This window comes from Aspergillus nidulans, chromosome VIII (genome assembly GCF_000011425.1).
Source record: "Aspergillus nidulans FGSC A4 chromosome VIII".
Classification (NCBI taxonomy): domain Eukaryota; kingdom Fungi; phylum Ascomycota; class Eurotiomycetes; order Eurotiales; family Aspergillaceae; genus Aspergillus; species Aspergillus nidulans.
Genome location: NC_066264.1, coordinates 3,114,941 through 3,136,793, shown reverse-complemented (window position 1 = coordinate 3,136,793; position 21,853 = coordinate 3,114,941). Strand labels below are relative to the sequence as shown.

The window sequence follows — 21,853 nt, the reverse complement described above, 5'->3', positions numbered from 1 at the left end:
AGCGGCTGTCTTTTGTCCAGGCTAGTAAGTCAAACTCTTGATAGTCAAATTATCCAACAATCAGTGAGCTCACTAAGCTGCATCTGTGGATTGAGCAACGCGGAAGCAAACCGGACTACTTGCTCCTATTACTATATGTAAGGGAGATCCATCTGGGTTATCACTGGCCAACTTAGCCCGTAGCTAATTAATCTACGTAGTGACGAGCTCCTGTGCCAGGCCCAGCAACAGTATGGTCTGTAACTACGGCTGTTGCGAGGACCAGTCCCTGGTATGGAAGTTGTGAGGTGCAGATGTTTTCCTGTGTGTATCATGTGTAAAGGGCTAGTGCGACTCCCTTGAGTGAGCCCATCTTAGAGTTAGATTCTATGGATGCTTGAGACACGCTGTCCCAGATTGGAAGAAGGGAAGTGCAGCAACCGAGGCCATGAATAAGGCCCGGACAAACAGGCACTGAGACTTATGCCAAACAACAAATCAGCAAGAGGCGGAGGATCCGCAGTACCATTCGAGATGTCGACTCGAAACCCATCATATCAGATCTCCCAATACCCCAACCAGCAGACGACCATTTGGATCTGACTAAACGAGCCGTTGAAGCCGGAGGATACCTCCAATCCACTAGACAGAAACGAAGAATCAATTCTGGATCCCCAGACAACAAATGACTTGATACGACGATTGCAAGACCAGATTAACCGAATCCAAGGACGTTTGACTGCACTTCAAAATCCGCCTACGTCAACCTCTCAAACGGACCATGCTGAGTGAGAACAAGAACGGATAATGAAGCTAGCGAAAGAGCGATTTGCCAACCACGAACCAATGATATTTGAAGGTCGAATTAATTATGCTACATAGCGAGATAATCCTCTTCTGGAGGCGGACTTGATTGAGGCAAAGTCTATATTGGTTAACGGCGAGGAGACACCTCCTTCGTATGACCCGATCGAAGTTGCTAGATGGCAGCAGAATGTAATATTGCATCCGCGCATACTACTTCAACGCTACGTCCTAGCTTTGGAACCTGATTCGTTTACTTGGAGATGTCGATCTTCAGCATACGTGCTTTGACGGCGGGGAGACATTGGCATGTCATTCTATCAGTGAGATATTCAAAATTAAAAGCTATAAAATGCGTTTATAGACTAGGCGTTGTTTGGCGTTCTGGGAATCCATTGACAGAGCCCACCTTGGCACAGCGCGATCAAATAAGCAGAGTCCTGCTCGGGAACAAGGCCATGACATCTGAAGGCCATCGACTCTCATAGAAAATCAAGTACGGATGTTCAAATCATATATTCTCTGAATCAATAAAATATAACCAAATCAGTTTGAAACTTGAATCATCCCGGCCAGCAACAATACATGACGGGCAGCAGTATTTTAATTAGACTTTACCTTACTCGAATTGATCGTACTTTTCAGTGCATGGATCGGGCTAGTGTTCAGCAACCGTGGAAGAATATTAATGCTCCTGTCGTTGTAGTACGATCCTGTCTGCCTCGGGGTATCTTAGCCCGAGCGGTGGTGAGGGATTTCGCGGGGTACTTGCCCGGAGCCCGAGTGTCGGTGGCTGCGGGGCAGTTGATTTCGGATTTCCAATCCAGCTACGGTTCAGGATCGCGGCGTGCTGAAGATAGCCATAGGTTTTGTGCTTGGCCGGACGAGGATAAGTGGACGCTACGATAAAAGCAAATCTAAAAAATCGTAAAATCGTATCCGGGGTTATCTGATATGTTTTACATGAGTCACATGGTTGCTGCACAAGAAGCAATTTGAACCAGTGCCGTAGCACACAGGATATATCCAACTTGTATTCGCAATTTCATCAAATCATACAATTAGCTTTAAGCGAAAAGAGCATCACCCAGGCGGTAGTGCACCGTCTTGATCTGTGTGTAGTTCTCAAGAGCGTAAGAGCCAAGCTCACGGCCGAGACCGGACTGCTTGAAGCCACCGAAGGGAGCCTGGTACGAGATCATGTTGTAGTTGTTGATCCAGACGGTACCAGCCTTCAGAGCGTTGGACACGCGAATGGCGGTGTTGACGTTCTTTGTGTGCACGGCAGCAGCAAGACCTGTGCGTATGTTAGCAACAAAATATCGGCAAAGACCAGAAAAGATAGACGTACCGTAGTCGGTCGAGTTGCCGATCTTGATAGCCTCAGCCTCATCCTTGAACTTCTGGATAGTGACGACAGGACCGAAGATCTCCTCCTGGGCAATCTTCATGTCGGAAGTGACGTCTGTGAAGACAGTAGGCTGGATGAAGTAACCCTCGTTGCCGTGGCGGTCACCACCGGTGGCGACGGTAGCACCAGCCTTCTTGCCGTGGTTGATGTACTCCATGATACGGTCGAACTGGAGCTGGGAAACCTGGGGACCCTGGAAGGTGTCCTGCTCGAAGGGGTTTCCGACCTTGTTCTTCTGGGCACGCTCCTTGAAGCGGGCGACGAACTTGTCGTAGATGCCCTCCTGGACCAGGATACGGGATCCAGCACAGCAGCACTGGCCGTGGTTGAAGAAGATACCAAAGTTGGCCCAGGAAATGGCGTTGTCAATGTCAGCATCATCAAAGACGATGTTGGGAGACTTGCCACCGAGCTCAAGAGTGACCTTCTTCAGGTTGCTCTTAGCAGCGGCCTGCAGGATGGTACGTCCAACAAGAGTAGAGCCAGTGAAGGCAACCTTGTCAATGTCCATGTGGCTGGAGATGGCAGCACCAGCGGTACGGCCAAAGCCAGAGATGACGTTGATCACACCAGCGGGGAATCCAGCCTCCTTGATCAGCTTAGCAGCGTAAAGGGCGGAGAGAGGGGTCTGCTCGGCGGTCTTGAGGACAACAGTGTTACCAGCGGCAACAGCGGGTCCAATCTTCCAGGACCACATCAGAAGGGGGAAGTTCCAGGGGATGATCTGACCGCAAACACCAACGGGCTCGTGGCGGGTGTAGGTAAGAGTCTCGGGGTTGGTGTCAATGGTCTGACCGTGAATCTTGTCCGCCCAGCCAGCGTAGTATCGCAAGCAACCAATGGAGTTGGCAAGATCGACCTTGGCCATGGTGAAAGCCTTGCCGTTGTCGAGAGACTCGATAGCGGCGAGGGTGTCGATATCACGCTCCATCAGATCCGCCAGCTTGTTGATCAAAATGCCACGCTCAGAGGGGGTGACCTGGCGCCATGGCCCCTCAAAGGCAGCACGGGCAGCAGCGACGGCGACATCAACATCCTTCTCGGTGGCTTCGTGGACGGAGGTGATGACCTTCTCGTTGGAGGGGTTGATGACCTGGAAGGTCTTGCCCTCAACGCCCTTCACGAACTCGTTGTTGATGAACCTACAACCCAATGATCGTTAATAAACACAACACAAAAAAAATCAGGAGGCGAGAAAACGTCATACAGGCCGAGAGGCTGCTCATATTTGATGACCGGAGTCTCGATGGTGGTGAACAAATCAGACATGGTGAGCGGGAAATATGGGTATCTTGGGAGAGGAGAGTTGGAGTAGGGAGAAATGCTGGCTCGGTGGGAGGACGAGGGAGCTTTAATAATACCGCTCTGGCTTTGGTAGCACTGAGCCAGTGGTCGCAGCAAAAGAGGGGAAAGGAGGGGAACAGGTCAAGCGGAGCCGCTCTTGTTGAGGATAGCTGTTACCCATGGAAATTACATGTAGCAAGCTAGCAACCCGCCGAAGTGCCCCACTGGTCTTCAAGAGCCAGTCCAGGTGAACTGCATTCCGTCCCCTTCGCCGCGGTGCCCACTGCCTCCACAGCCTAGATGATTCTGAAAACACGTTGAAGAGCTCGCGATAATAACCGAGGCGGGTAATGCAGGATGAAACTTACGATCTACAACCTACAGCACCCTGGTTCTGAAACAAAGTTGAGGATCCCCGCGATCGATAACCCAGACCGTAATGCGAATTGCAATTTACGATTTACCCCCCGTAGAGCGGACTGATTCTGGACCTATCTTGAGACTATGTGGTGGAGCCTGCGATGATAACCGAGGCCGTAATGCAAAAATGAAAATTACGAACCAAGAGGCGTGATGAGAAGATCATGCGGGGTTGATGACCATGCAGAAGTTCCCTGATTGGAGCCCGCCTCACTCGCAGAGTCTGAGACGTCATTCTCGGTTGCTTGGCTCGGAGTCCTTCCGTTACTATACGCCGTCCTTCGTACACTTGTATTTGCAGTTTGGTCGACATGCTGGAAAATGGATCCGCGGTATCGGTTCGTCTCGAGAATCTGTACGGAATGTTCGCTGCCCGCGGATACTTAGCTATGCTGGTGTACCACCAAGGTTTCATTGCACATTGTCTTGTGTGGTCCTCGTTTCTCAATTGGCCCACACGGATTACTAAACATTGCTGACTCCCCCTCAACCCCACGAGGCATAGATTCCTTATCCCCGGATAATCCCTTTAAACTTTGGCCTTGGTGCGGTTGGAGTCTTCTCTAAGGGTAAGCAAGAGTTACAAGACGTCGATAAGCTCAAACCCCGCTGCGGATGAATCGCGGAACCGCAAACCATGCGGAGCAGTTCTACAATGTTGATGGGATTCATATTATTCGGCTGCATAACAGACTTCAGGGACGTCCCGACATAGGCCGAACCTACAGAGCACCCCTTCCCACTTGTACTGCCCCAGGACGATGTCCCAAGAAGAAGTATGCAAGATGGTTCCAGGGTCATGCGTATGGCGTATGACGGGTCCATCTATGTTGACCATTGCCTGGGCTCTCGGGTGTCCTTGGGAATATGCCTGGGGGAGTATATACGGGATGACTTTTTTTCTCTATGATATTGTATAGCGACATGGCTTTAGACTTGGGTGGCTTGGTGACTCATGAAATCACCTGCAGACCGTTTCCTAGACTCAACTCATCTCACCGGAGTCGGAGACCGCCTCCGCTTTTGCTGTGATACGAGGTAACTGCCGTCGCACCTCATCTTATGTTTTCATTCTTCCCTATTCTCCCAAAGCATTCAGAATGCCCAAATTCTACCCATCGATCTCTCCGGAACTTCGCGACTGGGCCTTGAACCAGAAGGTGTTTTTCACGGCATCTGCTCCTCTCCGTGGCCGCCATATCAACATCTCACCCAAAGGTCTACCAGACGCATCATTTGCCATACTGGGACCGAACGAGGCGGCATACGTGGATGCCACGGGCTCTGGTAGTGAGACCATTAGTCACGTCCGCGAAAATGGCCGAATCACCATCCTCTTCTGCTCTTTCGATGCAGCTCCCCGCATTTTGCGCTTCTTCTGTACTGGCTCTGTGATTGAATGGAGCGATTCTGACTTTGGGCCATATCTTGAGCGTATGGGAGGGAAGACGCTGTTGGGAGCGCGAGCCATTATTCGATTGGACGTTTTCAAGGTTGTTTTTCACTTGAGTCCATTTTTAGAGATGAGAGACCACTAACACCGGGATTCAAAACAGGTACAAACCTCATGTGGATATGGTGTTCCCCAGCTATCATTAGCTTTCGATGAGGAAACAAACAAGCCAAAGCCGTACTTCAAAGATCGAGATACTTTGGGCAGCTGGGCAAGAAAGAAGGTGGAAGGTGATGAATTGCGTGCCTATCAGAAAGAATGGAACAGCCACAGTTTGGATGGGCTGCCTAGCCTGCGAACAGCGTTGCAGGACAAGGGCCAGAGTGTGCATCTGGCTAAGTTGAGCAATTGGACTCGCTATTATCGGGATGAGATTGAATTGGTGAAAACATCTGCTCTGTTGCTATTTGTTGCAATGGCTATTCTCCAGTGGGCTGGATATGTTAGTTTTTATTCGACCCATTAGCATTCTGACTCTCTATCATTTACGAGCTTTATGAGCGTCCCAGTGTTCCTCTCAAAAATCGATTTGTCTAGAGCTTCTATCCACTAGGCCCTTCAGCCATGATTCTTCCGTCCTTGAGAACGACTTTCGACCCCGCATTGCTCTCACACCGAGAGCCGAGGCGCTTCATCATTCTGACAACCATCCAGTGTTTCTTTAATCATTCCAGATCGTCCTTGCGCCTCTCTTTATTGAGCATGGACCGTGTTTATGTTCACAGCAATTCTACGATTACGGGGCCGACCATTCTATCTCAGAAACCTGCCATTGCAAGCCCGTCCTAGATACCTATCATCACCATGAGCTCTCGCCCGGCTTTAGAGTCGCAGGTATTTCAATCGTCTAGCTAAACAATCCAAGTTTAATAATTGTTTCCAGGTGCGTCCGGCTCCGCATCAGACCGTCGCCATGCTATTGCAGAATTTGCCCGCAACTACCCCCTAGACCCTGTGGACGTTATAATCGCCGATTTCATGAGTGAAGCCAATATGGTAGTCGCGGCTGGACGCCGAGTCGACCTGGACAAAGCTACCGGCAAGTTAGATGCATCAGGAGGTGGCTCTGATAACTTGCCAGGGTACGAACCATCCTTCCTTTTAGCGCTGCAGCCGGCCTTGGAAGATCTGGCAAAGCACGGTATCAAGCTGGCGGTTAATGCGGGTAATGCGGACACCCAGGGGCTCTACGAGGTGGTAACTGATATGATTCGTGCCAAAGGGCTGGATCTAAAGGTTGGCGAAGTCTCCTGTTCTTTTGTATCTAACTCTAATCTGGTGTTAGGTGGCTTGGGTGTCCGGTGACGAAGTCCTATCCACAATAAAAAGAGCACTGGCATCCGGAAAGTCGTCCTTCAAGAATATCTACACCAACGAAGTGCTGTCAGACTGGTCATTCGAGCCCATCTTTGCGCAATGCTACCTTGGAGGTTTGGGAATCGCAGCTGCCCTTGCTGAAGGAGCCGACATCGTGCTCTGTGGCCGAGTGTCTGATGCATCTCCGGTTATTGGAGCGGCTTATTGGTGGCACAAATGGCAGAGACACGACCTTGATCAGCTCGCAAATGCCTTCGTTGCCGGCCATCTCATTGAATGCAGCAACTATGTTTGTGGGGGCAATTTCACGGGTTTCAAGGATCTAGAGCACATTGGCAAGGACGGCTGGTCGAACATTGGCTATCCTATTGCCGAGATATCAGCAGAAGGAAAGGTTGTCATTACTATGCAGTCATATGCCACCGGAGGCGCTGTTACGGTGGACACCTGCACATCTCAGCTCTTATACGAGATTCAGGGCCCATGGTATTTCAATTCCGACGTTACAGCTATCCTAACAGATATCCGCTTCGAACAAATCGGCACCAACCGCGTGACCCTCCACGGCGTCCGCTCCGCTCCACCTCCTCCAACCACCAAAGTCGGCATCACTGCTCGCGGAGGCTTCCAAGCAGAGGCATCCTGGTTCCTCGTTGGTCTTGACATCGACGCCAAAGCCCGCATGCTAGAAGCCCAAATTAGACGCCTCTTGCTACCCTACAGCTCCAATTACACATCCCTTAAATTCTCCACCCTCGGCACCTCTCCTGACAACCCAGAAAACCAAGACAGCGCCACCGTCACCTTCCGGGTCATAGCACAAGCACGCAATGCCGAGGACATAGCCCCCAATGCCTTCCTCCGGCACATCACCGACAACATCATGCAGGGCTACCCAGGCGCAACCTTCCACCTAGATCTCCGGCAGGGCTTCCCAAAACCCATCTTTGAGTACTACGTCACACTCCTCCCTCAAGAGGACATTGAGCACCGCGTCCACCTTCCCTTCAAAGAAGACAAGGTCCTCACCATCCCGCCTCCGCCTGAAACAAGAGCCTACCCGGACCGCCAACCATGCGAATCCATAACCCCAACAGCCAGATCCATCCCGCCCCTTTCTTTGTCCCGCCTCTCCTCACCCGTTATCGGTGTTGACAGCGGTCAAGCCCGTCAACCTGTAAAAAATGAGGCATTTGGCCCCACCATCCGCGGCCCACTCGGCTGCCTTGTCCACGCCCGCTCAGGCGACAAAGGGCCCGATGCAAATTGCGGTTTCTGGGTGCGGCACAGCGACGAATACACGTGGCTCTGCCGGCTGCTCTCCCTCGAAAACATCGTCGATCTCCTCGGCGACGAGTTCGCAAAACCGGACCCCAGCCGAAATTTGTCCATTGAGCGCTTTCAGCTGGAAAATCTCCGCGCAGTGCACTTTCTCTTCCGCAATCTATTGGATCGCGGGGTCTCGAGTACGACAACGGTGGACTTTTTGGGGAAGAACGTTGCGGAGTATCTTAGGGCTAGGTGGGTGGATCTTCCTGTGAGGTTTTTGAACAGGGGGAGGTTGTGATGACAAATGGGCTGTGACTAGGAGTGCTTTTCCTTTACGGGGTTTAGTCTAGTGTAACTCTTTTTAGGGATTTTGGGGAGGCTAAAGTTCAAGAGGCTCTTTGCTCTTTGTAGTCTACTTCCTGGTCCCTTAAGTAGATGGTATGGGCTATGCTCTGGTTTCTAGTCGTAAACCGCGGAGACGCGAGCAGGTAATAGGTGTGTAGGAAGATAGGTAGGATTTAGGTAATATTAGCATGTATTTACTGACGAAGCCATGTTAATTGGGTAGGTGGAGGTCATCAATCATTCATATTATGGTCTACAAAGTGATCTTGGCATATATTGTCTTCTAGCAGTAGCTCGTCCTTGGACCCTTCATTGATAGAGATTGGTCGAACGAGGTAAGAAATGACATACTTGATATATTTCACTGTTGAGGGGGGTATTATGATTGCAGCTTCACACGCACATACCTTCGCACATCAACAAATAAGTGAAAAGTACACAACCCTACCTCCTCCGCCGGTTACTACTGGGCATCGGCTCAAACCCGTCACTATCATCAATGTCTTCACTAAGAACGCTTACTTCCCTCGTGGTCCGATTCGGTCTCATGGACCTCGTATTGCTACTCGTCACTGACCCCCTAGCATGCTGACTCGACTGCGAACCAACAAAGTCCAACGTTAGCTGTGTTTGCTTGCCTTCTCTTCTGCGACGTGCGGTTGTAGTGGTTTGACTGACGGTGTTGGACGATGGAGCGGGGGACGGTGCGGTACGCTTTGTTTGGCGCGAGCGCTGCGTTGTGCTTTTCGTAGTTGCTTTGCGGGATTTGGAGGCTGGCTGTTTGACGAATAGGGCTTGGGAGTCTGACTCTTCATCCTCTTCGTCCTCTTCTCCTGGCTTTAGAATCTGGGGCTCGTCGTCGTCGTCCTCATCGTTGAGCATGATGACATCGTCTTCATCGTTGTCTTCGTTTTCGTCTTCAGATACTGCGCGGGGGCCGCGCGCTCGAGAAGTTGTTATCTTCGATTTCGCGGGTTTCCGGGCTGCGGCCGCTTTTGTAGTCGCTGTTTTGCGGGTCGTGGTGGATGCTGCGGCTCTGCCTCCCTTGCCACGACCACGCGTAGATATTCGTCCCACTGGTGGTTCAGCGCCATCCTCGCCAGCTTCTTCCTCGTTGGGGTCGCCACCCTCATTATCAGAGTGGATTAGCGCACCGGGTTGATCTTCCCAGACGCCGTCGATCTCTGTGACCCAGCCGTCTGGCTTCGGCTTGAAGCGTCGCCTGCCACGGGTACGCTTCTTAACTCCCTTTGAGAACATTTCTTCCATCTGGGTGCGGTATCTCTCCATAGCCTTTTGCAAAGAACTTTGAGATTCATCATCTTCAGCGTCACTGTCGCGGTCAAGCGAGAGAAGGTGCTTTATCTGGCCCTCAAGAGACTCATTCACAAACATCTCCATGGCGTGTTTGTCGTCCTTGTCGATGAATTGGGAAACGGCGTCGCCGAAAGAGTTTTGCGGAAGGATGGAGAGAGATTGCTGAGAGAGGAACTCACGCACGAGTTGTTCGACTTGCACTGTGTCTAGGGTGGACAGGCGCGAAAGCGCTGCTTCATCGAGCTCATTTTCTTTCTTCCGTGATGTAGCGGTTTTCTTCTTCCGGTAGAACTGCACGACATCGTTCACGTTCGCGACTTTGCCGACGAATCGGTTCGAGAACCGCTGGGGATTTTCGCAGTCATAGCTGCCACCCTCGGGGGTTGAGGTCTCCACACGGAGTCTTACGAGCGGCAGGGGAACCTCCAGCTCTTCGTCGTCTTCTTCTTCCTCTTCGCCCTCTCTCCTCTGGGGACGGTGTAGCTCCAGCCACTCCGCTTTGGCCTCTTCGATCAGTTCTTCTACGATCGTCATGAGGAAACGGGTGACTTCTGTGCGGTTGTTCTCTTTGCGGGCCAATTTCTGGGCACCTCTTTCTTCAGAAAGCACTATCTCCCGCATTGCAAATGGACGTACTGACTTGAGTCTGATTGGCTTACATTTCATCTCTTTGCCCTTGATGCTCAATATGGCAACATGTTTCGGTACTGCCTCACCGGGAACCAGCGAAGTCGCGACAGAAGAGCCCGGCTGCATCACGCGAAACTTCATTTCTGGGTTAATACGAGGGTTGATCAAACACTCATGTTCATGACCCCAGATGACAAGGTCAAGAAATTCTGGGAGGAAGTTTTCAGGTAGATACCCGGTCTCCGTATACGCATGGTGGTTTTGATGAACGCATATTAAGTTATACCAGTCCTCCTTCTGAACAGAGGGTCTGAAGAACTTGACTTTTCCGTCTCGAAAAGTCCTGAATAATCGCTCATCTCGCACATTGCTCATTCCGTAGAGCGCCAACTTAGTTCGACCCTTCTGTAATAGTACTGGTTTTAACTGGATGTTATCCGACTCCGGCGTTCGTCCATAGTAATTCAAGAGGCCAGAGACCTGTAGGATATCCAAAGCCGCAAGGTGCCCCTCACCGGACGGATCGTCATGGTTCCCGTGAATAGAGAATATGGGAATTCCGACATTGATGTCCAGGTCTTCATAGTTGACATGGTTGAAGGCACCTTGGAAATTTTCGCTTGCATCACTAAGCAGTTGTAGCTCACAAGGCTTATCACCGAGACAGTTCATTCGGATTGAGCGCATCACTTGGTACATGGATTTCCGGGAAGGCTTGTTCTCATGGAAAAGATCACCCGCCAGAAGCACCATATCCACATCATGTTGTTTCGCCAGGCACATCACTTCGTGGAAGCTTTTCCAGCTATCATCGCCCCTGATAGGGTCTCTCTCATTGTAGCCGACATGGTTGTCTGTTGAGACAAGGATGCGGATCGTTTCTGAGTCTGGGTGGCATAAGTTTGAGCTTTGAAAATATTAGTAAGAACACTTACCTCCAAGACTGGACATGCTAACGCCGTTCGATTAAGCAGTAAAAGAAACAATGGAGCTCCGATCCAAAGGTTCTCAATATAGTCTGCAGCAGCGGTAGGTAGCCAACCATTCGTTTTAGCAGATGCTGCTGCCTGATCTGATCTATTTATAACAGAAATATTTATGCTTAAAATGCAGACTCTGCGAATCCTACTCACTCAATGTCAATAGAGGAAGCAGACCAATTTTGTGGAAATCACAATCAAAAGGCAGCTTTGCTGCGACACGCTTCATCCCGCCACGGCGCGATATCACGTGATGAAACGCGAAACTTGATGGAGGCGAGATCCGTCAATCCCCGAACTTCACCTAGTCTTTTCAATATCTCCCTTTCTCACTTCTCTCACTTGTCTCCCTTTTCTGAACATCGCACGTTCATCCCGATATTACTGATCGCCCGCACGCTCACTACGCTCGCCTCTTTCTTCCGCCCTCGCCCATCCGACTGAACCAGACCTAGTACCTGGCTCAGTCGTCATCGCTTTCATCTCTTACCCCTCGAACACCTTATATGCAATCAGGGCCTTCTGACGTTTTAAACCGTCCATATACAGTAAACCCGCCCCGAGAAAACTTTCAGTCTTTCCAGCATGGACATGGTTCTTACGGCGACTCCCGAGGCTCCGGCCGTCTTTATGAAGATGCCGGAGGCTCTGACTCATCGCCAGGCGATACCCCGTTCCTAAGCACCCAGGCCTCACCAGCGGCTGATGGAGTCATTGAGTACGCGCACAGTACAAGGAGTCAGTCGGACTGTGGATTCATAGTGATACCCTCGACGAAGCAATCGAGCGTGTCTCTTGATGCATTTCCGAATGGTGCGTGTCGCCCAATCACAAGTGCTAAAGAAGTCATGTGCCTAACATATGAACCCAGAGGTCTTAACCCATATTTTATCTCACTTGCCTCCACCGTCTTTGTCATCTATTGCGCTAGTCTCTCGTCGATTCCACGGCCTCGTCACTACCCCTCACGCTTGGAGAATAGCCTTCTCCCGCTACTTTCCCGGCCCCTCAGTCTTGGAAAATCCGGAAACCTCCGATCGATTGACGTCAGACAAACGATATTTCTCGAGGCTCACTGCACTCGCGTCTTGGAGGAGTGAATATATTCTACGCACTCGTCTACTGCGCTCGCTCTCGCGAGGCAAACCTGGGCAGCTTGAGGTGTCGAAAAAGAATGGCACAGTTCGAACCGCATCGGTCCGCAATGGGAGCGCGATCGCAACTTATACTTCCCAGCTCTTGTATCCTGTCAGCCATCTGAGTGGAACTTTCGGCCGTGACTCTGCCAAGAAAGAGCCTCTCTTTATCCATGGAGCCTCGGAACAGTGCGCCGTAACTGCGAGCGACCCGTCGACTGTCAAAGTTGGGACTTGGGGATTGGCTGACCACAATTTTTCCCGTCACTTTGCTGATTCATTTCCTGGAGAATCCGAATATGGGCTTGGTTCCGGTAATATCGTCGGAGTGCCGAACTCTATGGATGTCAGTCAGCCCTTCGGCATGATCTATGGCGAAGGATGCCCGCAAGGACGTACTTACTATCTATCCACGGCTGAGCAAAGGGGAAGATTTTTAGACATTAGCGATGGAAGCTCACTTCCCAAGCTTGGAATTCCTGCCATCAACCGCATCACAACAGCCATCACTGCTGTATGGATCGCGAAGTCGGCTGAGATATTGAAAATGACTGGTGGTTTGATCGGCATGTTATCTGGCTCTTCCTCAGGGATACTGACAGCTTATGCTCTGGGACCTCATCCGACCTACCAGAAGCGGTTTGAACGAGGTCAAGTCACAGCTCGATGGGTTCTTAGCCCTGGTGTTCCCATCGTCGGGATATCTGTTGACGATAATTATTCTCCAAAGCGTCGCCAGCGTGGACGTGTTTGGATAGCTGTGCTTAATGCTCTGGGTGAGGTGTTCTATCTTTCCGATATACCTCAGCAGACCGAACCCATGTCTGCCAACATAACGCCTGAAGTTGCAGATCAAATGGCTTGGAAGACTGGTAGGACAGTCCGTTGGGAATTGGTGGAAGTCAGCAGACGCACTGCTCGACCTGATCCGTTCAACCGTGAGCTCGTCGATGGCAGCTACAGTCCACGATCGTCCTCAGACTCAATGAAGCTCAGCGAGGAACAGATAGCAGCGGAAACGAAGGAGATTGAACAATTCATGTCGTTCAAACCGAAACATTTCCGAAAGGTGTGCGAAGGTTGGGACATGAGGCGTGACCTTCGAGTTGATTTCGCCGGAGGCGACGGTCGTGGTGCCGGTGAATCCTTCATAGTGATTCAACGTGGTGATGGTGAAAATCAGAAAGCCTCTATTCGCCGGTATACTCGCAAGCTTCGGTCACTCCATTTATCAACATCCCCCTCTCAGCCTGGTACTCCTGCACCGCGCGCTGCGTCGCCCTCCATATTTGGAGGGCCTGTTGTCTCTCCGGAAGTTTCATCAGCCACAAGCAGTATCCCATCATCTAGGGCGTCTGGCCAAATTGATGAACCTGTTTGTTCTCCCTCAAATACGGAATGGTACATCACAGACTTCCACTTCGAAGGTCGTAAATCCGTCCAAATCACGACAAGCGCATTGGACCTTTCAACCTACGCCGTGTTAACTCCTGATGAAGATCTCTTAATGTCAGGCGACTCTGGTGCTTCCTCGGCCGTGTCGTCGCCGCTTCCGCATATGCAACGATCATCCGATTCTGGGATTCCGGGGCAGCGTGGGCGATACATGGCTGTTGGCACTGCTACTGGCTCCGTTTTTGTATGGGATATTCGATCTCCCACTTCGAGGAATTCTGAGATCATTAATTCTATTGCTCCGATTCGGATTATATTCACGGAGTCTCCACGAGTGTCTAGTGTCGCGCTGACATCGTTGTATCTGGTTCATGGTGGAAACGACGGACTAGTGCAGGCCTGGGATCCCCTCGCTTCCACTACCCGTCCCATTCGAACCATCAACTCGCGATTTTCCACACGGGCACGTCGACGCCTAATTCAAGCCGAAGCCTCTCTTCATGGCGTTGGGAACAACTTTTATGCAACTGGCGCTATATGTCTTGATCCTGATCCCACTCGTCTGAGAGGCATGGTGGCTTTGGGCACCCACCTTCGTTATTGGTCCTACAGCTCCACCGCGGCCGATCAGTATAAGAGTAACAAACGTCGGCTTCGCTATGGCCAACGGGGCGGCAATGCAGCCGCTGGCGGCCAGCGATTCAATAATAGCGGACGCGGAGCCATCAACGATTACATCGAGGACGAGAAACGGGAAATGGAGCGACAGGCGCGGGCTGACGAAAAAGAGAGAGCTCATCTGAGCAACCGCTTTGGCATCGATCTCCTAGGGCCGGACGTCAGCGAGGAGGAACTTCTCGCGTACGCACAGTTACTGAGTCAGGAAGCCTACAGCAGCGAAGCGATGAAACGCGGTGACTCGGTGGGAGATTCTGTCATAAGTACTTCATCTAGCGACACTGTGGGGCCGAATGACAGTTCTTTTGCTCTCGATGAGCTTTCCTCCGCCTCTTCACCATGTGATGATACTGTTGATGATTTGGACCCAGAAATAGCTGAAGCGATCCGTCTAAGTCTCGAAGAATCCTCTAATCATGGGCGGTTCGAATCACCCTCACCCTTTTCCGTCAAGTACTCGATTGGCTCCCCATCGGGTAAGAGCGCATCATCTCCTGCCAAGCCCACGATCGCAGAAAGCAGCCGACAACAGGAGATTGACGATCTCGATTTGGCTATCCAGCTGAGTCTCATGGAGACTCACGGCAATAGTGAACATGATGAGCATACCAACCATCAAGAGGAAGAGTTCCCTACGCTTCCTGCAGGGCCATTCCCAGCTTCTTCGAAAAATAAGGGCAAGACTCGGATGGTGTGGTGACCACCCTCTGACCTTCAATAATGGATTCTTTGCGGGTTTGTTTCCTTTTAATTGATTCTACATATATTGATTCACTTTAGTTGCAATGTAAGGTCAAACTTTAGGGCTTCCAATGCAGCCATGAACATATTCAAGCTGGTAAATAGAGAGATCATACGAAGTAGATTATCTTACATTATCAATACCTCCTCGAACATGTGATATCGAACCGAGAAAAAGACCGATGGCTCAGGCAGGTAACCAGCACCGTTTGTCGTACGGTCGCTCTTGCTTGAAGTTACTGAATACCCATTTAGGTAACTTAACCCTAGCTTACACCTTCCGACCACAGAAGTACTGTTCCGATACCTAGTACATTACTAGTCGCTGTAAGTATAAGGTTTAGAAAACTCTCCGGAAAAGTTAGGAGATAGGATTTACTAGTCTTGAAGGGAAGAAAACATTTGAGAAGTATAATATAGGCCAAGCGAGACGTTATCTAAGAATGAAATAGATACAGGTCAAAGGGGTGATGAGAGGAACAGAGAAGAACCTGAAGAAGTCTTATGTACGAATTGAGGTATGCTGGCTATCTATAGCATGACCAAACCAAAAAGGGTAGCGGCAATAGTAGCTAGGCCGACAGGAATAGCGACAATGCCGGCGGCATTGTCATCATCGCCGGAGTCCGAGTCGCTGCCAGAATTGGAGCTGGAGCCAATAGAGCTGGAGCCGGGCTGGTTAGACTCACCGTCGGCAAGAACAGTCAGCTTGAGGCCGGTAATTTCCTTGCCGTTGTGGTCGTAGATGGTCGTGGAAACCTCCTCAGACTCGACGTCAACGAGCTTACCGGCGTCGACCTTGGAGTAGCCATTGTTGATCAAGTCCTGGACACCAGGGGGCTTGGCAGGGAGGGTGAAGTTGGAGCTGAAGGTACCGTTCTTGATGAGGTCGGCGCTGCACTTGATGGGCTTGACGCTGGTCTGGCTGGCGTTGGAGGCGGAAATGCGGTCCATGTCGAGCTTAGCGTACTGAGTCTGCAGGTTGTCAAAGTCGACGAGGAGGGTGACGGTGTCGTTGTTGTTAATCTTGACGAGACCGTAGTCGTTCTCCTCCTGGGTGTACTCGTAGACAAGACCACCGGAGAAAGTCTGGGTCATCTCTTCGCCATAGATGGCCTGAACCTCGGTGAACTTACGGGGTTGAACTTCATTGCAGCCGTACTCGGAGAAGAAGACAGGGATGGTGGCTTCAGACATCATCTCTGTGAGAACGTCGTAGCCGGCGCTCTTGTAGCTCGCATCTCCGCACCACGAGTAAGAGTTCAGACCAAAGAAGTCAGAGGAGGAGTTGGGGTAGTCCTCGTCCTCGCACATGAAATAGTTCAGGGTGTCCTCAAGGATGGGACGGACATCGGCAGCAGAGTAACCGACAGGGATTTCGCGGTCAAGGTGCTTCGAGATGTATTCTTTCATGTCACGTTGGACAGCCTAGTGCCGAGTTAGCTTTGGTATTTCTAGACGGGAAAAAAAGTCGTGCCACATACGCGGATATACTGAGGGACCTGCTCAACACTGTCCTCATTGATAACCTCGTTACCAGCAAAGAACGCAAGGGTGTTGGGGTAGTCCTTGAACGCCTCGATAATACCAAAGACTTGAGTGTAATAGTCCTTGGTGTAGGTTGTCCAGGGAGCCGTACGGTCGATGTAGCCAGGGTACAGAGGCGAGTTGACATCGAGAATCATGTAAATACCGGCGGCATTGAAAATAGAAACACACTCATCGTGGTTGAGTTTCGGCGACAAGTTGTAAATACGGATGGTGTTCACACCCAGTTGCTGCATAAGGGCAGCATCACGCAGACACGCTTCGCGATCAGACAGAGGATCGGATTTGCCGTCAACGGCGTTGGTACCACCGGGCTGGTAGCTGTTGGATGGCAAAGGACGATCAGCACCACCGCTTTCTCAACCAAGTAACGAGATCGAATATCCTTGAGGAGATCTTAGGTAGGTAAATCCTTACTCAACACCGAGAATCTGGAACCGATCACCGGTCTTGCTGTTGACAAAGTCCTTTCCCTTGACCTCAATAGGAGTAACTGCGCTTGCGGTGGTTGCGAGCGCGCAGGCTGCAGCGAGGATGCGACCGTATGTCTACCTTTGTTGTCAGTTCAAGTTCCACATTGCTCAACCGGGATCAGTAGAGAGAACGAACGGGGATCATTTTGTATGTAGATGAGCGATTAGACGCAACGCTTCCGTAACAATTATTAACGTGGATTTGGTAAGAGACTGTATAGGGCTTTCCCCCGGAAGACCCTGAATTTCAATACGGAAGGAGTGACGGCGGTGCTGATGACCGAAAATGAACGAGCGTGGTATATCAACAGATGGTAAACAAACGATCGTCAGAAAGAAAAAGACGTTGAAGAAGCAATGAGGAGAAGATTAAGAGAGAATCGCCAGAAGACGAACCAACCGCAAATTAATAGAGCGCGTTTGATCGGCCGTCGACTCAAACCAACAAGGCGGCAAGCCCGAAACGCTGGGCAGGAAACTCAGCCGTCAGCACGCAGCCATTGATTAAACGAGGGCCAAAACTAGGGTGCTGGGCGGGGGGAATAGGAGGGTCCAGCGATCCACTCCTATTAAGACCCCTGAAAGGAGACGGGTCAATTGGCGCTTGGCAGCATCACCTTCATGAATCATGATAGCTATTGTGAGACCAACGCTGAGCAGAATCCAGTGATATTCGCAGTCCAACTGGGATCATGGGAGCACCAAAGAGGAAGGACTGAAGTCGCAGTGTAACTGTTGATGCGGATTGAACCTAGACTTTCGCTTAGTCGTGGAACCACGTGAGAACAACAGTGTTTATGCACAATTTTCACAAATAAACATAATCTATCATGCGATTTTCTCCCTGCAACTACAAAGTCTCTAGAATACAGCCCGGCTCCCTCACAGGGCATCCGGGAAAAATTGAAATAACACAGACTGCCAGTTCCAGTAACCCACAAACCATCGAAGATGGACGAAACCGACAAAGAAAGGGGTAAAGAAATTGGACGAGACAAAGTCATGGCGCCGAGAAAATACCAAGCGGTTCGCCACGTCGGAGGCAGGGCGATGCAGCTATACAGAGGAGCGAGAACGAAACATACATAAGTGGAGAGGTCGTCCATACCCAGAAATACGGCATGATTATAACGTCAGAGAGGCCATGATTGAAAGAAATGACCATTAAACGGCCCAGCGTGAGTCAAAAAACACAATATACTGAGGAAGGCGTCGGCGGGCCAAGATTTTTCTGCCGAGTAAATGTGGGCGGACAAGGGCAAACGCGTGGAGTCTATTCGACACCGTGGTGGTCAGCACCGCCACTTTCGCCGGTGAAAGTGCCGAGCTTCAGGGCCGGATCCATGGCGACCATTTCGGCCAGAATCTCGAGCACCTCCTTGGGGACGGTCTTGTCATATATGGAGATCAAATCCTTGGGCTGAGGATAGACCTTGAGTGCCTTGTAGAAGGCCAACGCGGCATCAATTTTGTTTGCGCCTAGATCATTTCAAGTTAATTGTTGATACAACTTATTATCAGAGGTCTGATAGACATACCGTCAGAGCAGAGGCCCTCGCCCTTGGCGACTTGACCCATGAAGTACGCCTCCTTCTCCTCGAGATCCGTGGGGAATCCCTCTTCCTTCGCCTGCTGCAGAGCCTTCTTGATGTTCTCGCGTTGCTGGGCTCCTTGAGCTTCGGCCTCCTCCTTGACAGCGCGTGCCAGTCGTCGGTTGTTGCGCTTCAATGCTTTTCGGAATTCGGGGTCGGTCTGTCTCTTGTGGTCAAAATACACGGCGTAGGCTGTGCGACGAGAGCAGATGTTAGAGAATAATGCAACTCAATGGGCAATTTCGGGTTGGTCCTTACCCAAAAGGCCGGTGATGATGGTGCCGGCAGAGGCGACGGCCAACGTTGAGGTCTTCATGGTAAAAAGTATGTAGTAGGAACCGAACGGAACGGCTTGAAGGGAAGCAGGCGGATTGAAAATGTAGATAAAAAACGATACTTTTCTGAAGATAAAAGCACCCTTTGTATCGCGCTGCGTTGGATGCGGACTTCGAAGCTCGTCGGCACCTTGACGGAAGCTGCGATGGGACAATTTTGAACTGACTGAGCCTCGGGATCATCTTTGTTCCGCATCGGCGTTTCTCTCCGCCTTCAGCTGCACTACGACACCTATCCCACTCGAGAGCTCTACTTAGTCTCTTACTTTGTCCTCGGTTTCTCGTCTTTTGCGTCATAATTTACGATGGATGGCCGGGGACTCACTCTTCGCAGCAAAAATCGCCGCCCCCGTCCCCAGATTAGTGCGCCGAAACCCATATCGGGCCCGCTACCCCAGAATCACCAGCCCGCAGCTTCTGGCTCTGGCACTGCTTCGTCGGGCTCCGGATCGCGCGACTATGCGTCGTCAAATCATGCGACGTCGGATCTAGTCAAGCGAAGATATTCCACACGTTTCAATCAAGTTCCTGATTTTGACGGCGCCCCTCCGGTTCCGAGTGTACCGCAAGTTCCCTCCGCATATGCAGGGCTTGGGCCCCCGCAGCCTAGCAGAAAACAGTCGGCTGAATCCTCAGGGCCTCCCGAAGTTGATCTAACTGCCCTACGGGATCCAAGTTTACCAGTTGATCGATGTGAGTTACCCTCAATCAGAGCTCCTAGCATTATCCGCAGCCTCAGTACTGACTCTTCGTTCTTTGATATCTAGATGTGACCAACCTGCTCGCAAATGCCTCCGAAGATGATATCAGAGAATACCAACAGGCCCTCAGAAAGGTCAAGAACCGCACTTCGACCGACCTTCAACAGAATGTGTATCAAAACCGCACCCAATTCATCCGTATCAGTCAGGAGGCGGACAAGCTCAAAGGAGAGATGAAGACTCTTCGCTCTTTGATGGCTGAACTCACTACTGCCTTGGGACAAACAGCTATTGGGGATTCGCCGAACCCCATGTCTCCTACTTTGGATGAGCGAGCATCAAAGCGCAGCAATCGCAGCTCCGTCGCCAATCTGGAGAGCATGTGGAACGTTCAGCTCCAGACGTTATGGAAAACTGTCGAAGGCTCACAGAAGTTCCTGCCCATGGTTCCTGGTCGGCATATTGTGCTAGAAACTGGAAACTGGGCGGAACTTGACTCTGCTACTTGGAAACCAAGACGCCCGGTTCATCTCGTGCTTCTAAACGATCACCTTTTAGTCGCAGCCAAGAAGCGAAAAAGAGTCGACCAGAGTAACCCGAACCACCGCGGTCCAGTCCCAACTAAGCTGATTGCGGAGGAATGTTGGCCGCTGCAGGATATTGATATGATTGACCTGGGCGCCAACTTGACTGGATCTGCTCGCGAAGAGGCCGAAGATCGTGGTATCACGAATGCTGTCTGCGTTCGCGTCGGCTCGAAGCCCTTTACATATCGTCATGACAAACGAAATAGCACCGCCAAGAGTGAACTTTTGGCGACATTCAGGAAAACTGTAGAGGACCTGCGGCGGACTTTACGCTCAGAAACCGAGGCAGCTGGGAAGAACGGCGAGTCTCTTGGGTTTATGAGTGCCATAAACTCCAGGAACTCGTTGTTATGTTCGCCGAAATTGGACCTCAGTGAGAATACAGACAACCCCCGCGACAGGCCTGAAGTCCGCATTGACGTTGATGGAAAGCAACAGAACTTGCGCTGGGTCGACAGCCAGGTGGATGAACTCGACATTGATATCGCGCTTCAGAGATTCGAAGAAGCTGTCTCAAACATTGACCGACTGCGCAAATTGGCCCGTGGCCTCAAAGGAAATGCCGTCGCGCAGGATGTAATCAACACCAAGGTCGATGAACGAGCTGCGAAACTGGCAGGCATACTTTCACGGTCTCTGGTTGATACTCACGGGTTCCCAGTAGCGACGAAAACAAACGTCGTCTGGCTCACCCGACTCGGTTTTGAGGACCAAGCTCGAGAATCCTACCTCAAAGCTCGCTCCGATGTCATCTCCAAACGAATCCGGTAAGCAAACACTCTGTCCGCCAACCAACCCCCCGCGATCACTAACCACGTCCAAACAGCGCATGTATATTCGAAGGCGACCTCCCCCTCTATATATTCCAAATATCCTTCGTTTACTTCACTCTCATTAAAAACACAATCAGCACCTACCAACAATGCTTCCCCTCCGTCATGACAAGCGCCTGCATAAAATGGGCTAAGCACCACCTCGACGCTTTCAACGCCCTCCTAACGCGCCAACTAAGCAGCGTCCAACGCGGTGCAACTGTATGGCAAAATTGCATCAATATCGTCCACGAACAGGCTGGCATCCTGGCTGAAGTTGGCGTCGATTTTACAGACTTGGTTGCGAAGGAGCTGGAACTGACTGAGGAAGAGAAAGCTGCGAGACCAGAGATGACAAGGTCAGAATCACTAATTATGGGCTTGGCGGATGCGGCTAGTAAGGAGCAATGATTCGCGGTGAGGGTTATAATGGACTCGGCTGAACCGAGCGGCATGACATAGCATTTTCTTTTAGCAACTGTTGATTCTTAGCACCATGTTCATCTGGTATGAACAATGAACGGAGCATTATACTTGCAAATTTATTCTCAAATTCTAGGCTTCTTCAACATGTACGGCCACTAGTTTGGGACATGAAAGAAGTTGTTTACAATTCCCCTTTCTCTATCTCTAATAAAATCTACAT

General features: G+C 50.9%; 8 protein-coding genes across 8 annotated transcripts, besides 1 other annotated feature; 4 read left to right on the top strand and 4 right to left on the bottom strand.

Annotated features, from left to right (window-relative positions):
- Nucleotides 1-21,853: part of a sequence feature (contig 1.7 1..773302(-1)) that runs on past both edges of the window.
- ANIA_00554 (aldehyde dehydrogenase aldA) lies at nucleotides 1,702-3,482 on the bottom strand. Its single transcript, XM_653066.2, has 3 exons — nucleotides 3,402-3,482; nucleotides 2,135-3,336; nucleotides 1,702-2,080 (listed from the first exon to the last, which is right to left on the bottom strand). The coding sequence occupies exons 1-3, from the start codon at nucleotides 3,461-3,463 to the stop codon at nucleotides 1,851-1,853; spliced, it is 1,494 nt and encodes a 497-aa protein (XP_658158.1). The 5' UTR covers nucleotides 3,464-3,482; the 3' UTR covers nucleotides 1,702-1,850.
- ANIA_10099 (pyridoxamine 5'-phosphate oxidase family protein) lies at nucleotides 4,999-5,817 on the top strand (the record flags this gene model as incomplete). Its single annotated transcript, XM_653067.2, has 2 exons — nucleotides 4,999-5,391; nucleotides 5,455-5,817. 2 exons carry the CDS (start codon nucleotides 4,999-5,001, stop codon nucleotides 5,815-5,817), a joined length of 756 nt encoding a protein of 251 aa, XP_658159.2.
- ANIA_10086 (acyclic terpene utilization AtuA family protein) lies at nucleotides 6,330-8,209 on the top strand (the record flags this gene model as incomplete). Its single annotated transcript, XM_050613369.1, has 3 exons — nucleotides 6,330-6,587; nucleotides 6,637-7,790; nucleotides 7,858-8,209. 3 exons carry the CDS (start codon nucleotides 6,330-6,332, stop codon nucleotides 8,207-8,209), a joined length of 1,764 nt encoding a protein of 587 aa, XP_050469192.1.
- ANIA_00556 (MRX complex nuclease subunit) lies at nucleotides 8,516-11,180 on the bottom strand (the record flags this gene model as incomplete). Its single annotated transcript, XM_653068.1, has 4 exons — nucleotides 8,516-8,646; nucleotides 8,747-9,149; nucleotides 9,210-11,116; nucleotides 11,165-11,180. The coding sequence occupies 4 exons, from the start codon at nucleotides 11,178-11,180 to the stop codon at nucleotides 8,516-8,518; spliced, it is 2,457 nt and encodes an 818-aa protein (XP_658160.1).
- On the top strand, nucleotides 11,716-15,414 carry ANIA_00557 (F-box and WD domain protein; the record flags this gene model as incomplete). The annotated part of the gene is made up of 2 exons (XM_653069.2): nucleotides 11,716-12,022; nucleotides 12,081-15,414. 2 exons carry the CDS (start codon nucleotides 11,716-11,718, stop codon nucleotides 15,116-15,118), a joined length of 3,345 nt encoding a protein of 1,114 aa, XP_658161.1. The 3' UTR covers nucleotides 15,119-15,414.
- Nucleotides 15,555-17,567, bottom strand: gel2 (1,3-beta-glucanosyltransferase gel2). The gene is made up of 4 exons (XM_050613368.1): nucleotides 17,317-17,567; nucleotides 17,125-17,255; nucleotides 16,644-17,028; nucleotides 15,555-16,587 (listed from the first exon to the last, which is right to left on the bottom strand). Exons 1-4 carry the CDS (start codon nucleotides 17,323-17,325, stop codon nucleotides 15,691-15,693), a joined length of 1,422 nt encoding a protein of 473 aa, XP_050469191.1. The 5' UTR covers nucleotides 17,326-17,567; the 3' UTR covers nucleotides 15,555-15,690.
- On the bottom strand, nucleotides 17,991-19,219 carry ANIA_00559 (TOM complex receptor protein TOM20). The gene is made up of 3 exons (XM_653071.2): nucleotides 19,031-19,219; nucleotides 18,719-18,964; nucleotides 17,991-18,659 (listed from the first exon to the last, which is right to left on the bottom strand). The coding sequence occupies exons 1-3, from the start codon at nucleotides 19,086-19,088 to the stop codon at nucleotides 18,454-18,456; spliced, it is 510 nt and encodes a 169-aa protein (XP_658163.1). The 5' UTR covers nucleotides 19,089-19,219; the 3' UTR covers nucleotides 17,991-18,453.
- Nucleotides 19,413-21,792, top strand: ANIA_00560 (exocyst subunit EXO84; the record flags this gene model as incomplete). The annotated part of the gene is made up of 4 exons (XM_653072.1): nucleotides 19,413-19,800; nucleotides 19,875-21,162; nucleotides 21,306-21,604; nucleotides 21,767-21,792. The coding sequence occupies 4 exons, from the start codon at nucleotides 19,413-19,415 to the stop codon at nucleotides 21,790-21,792; spliced, it is 2,001 nt and encodes a 666-aa protein (XP_658164.1).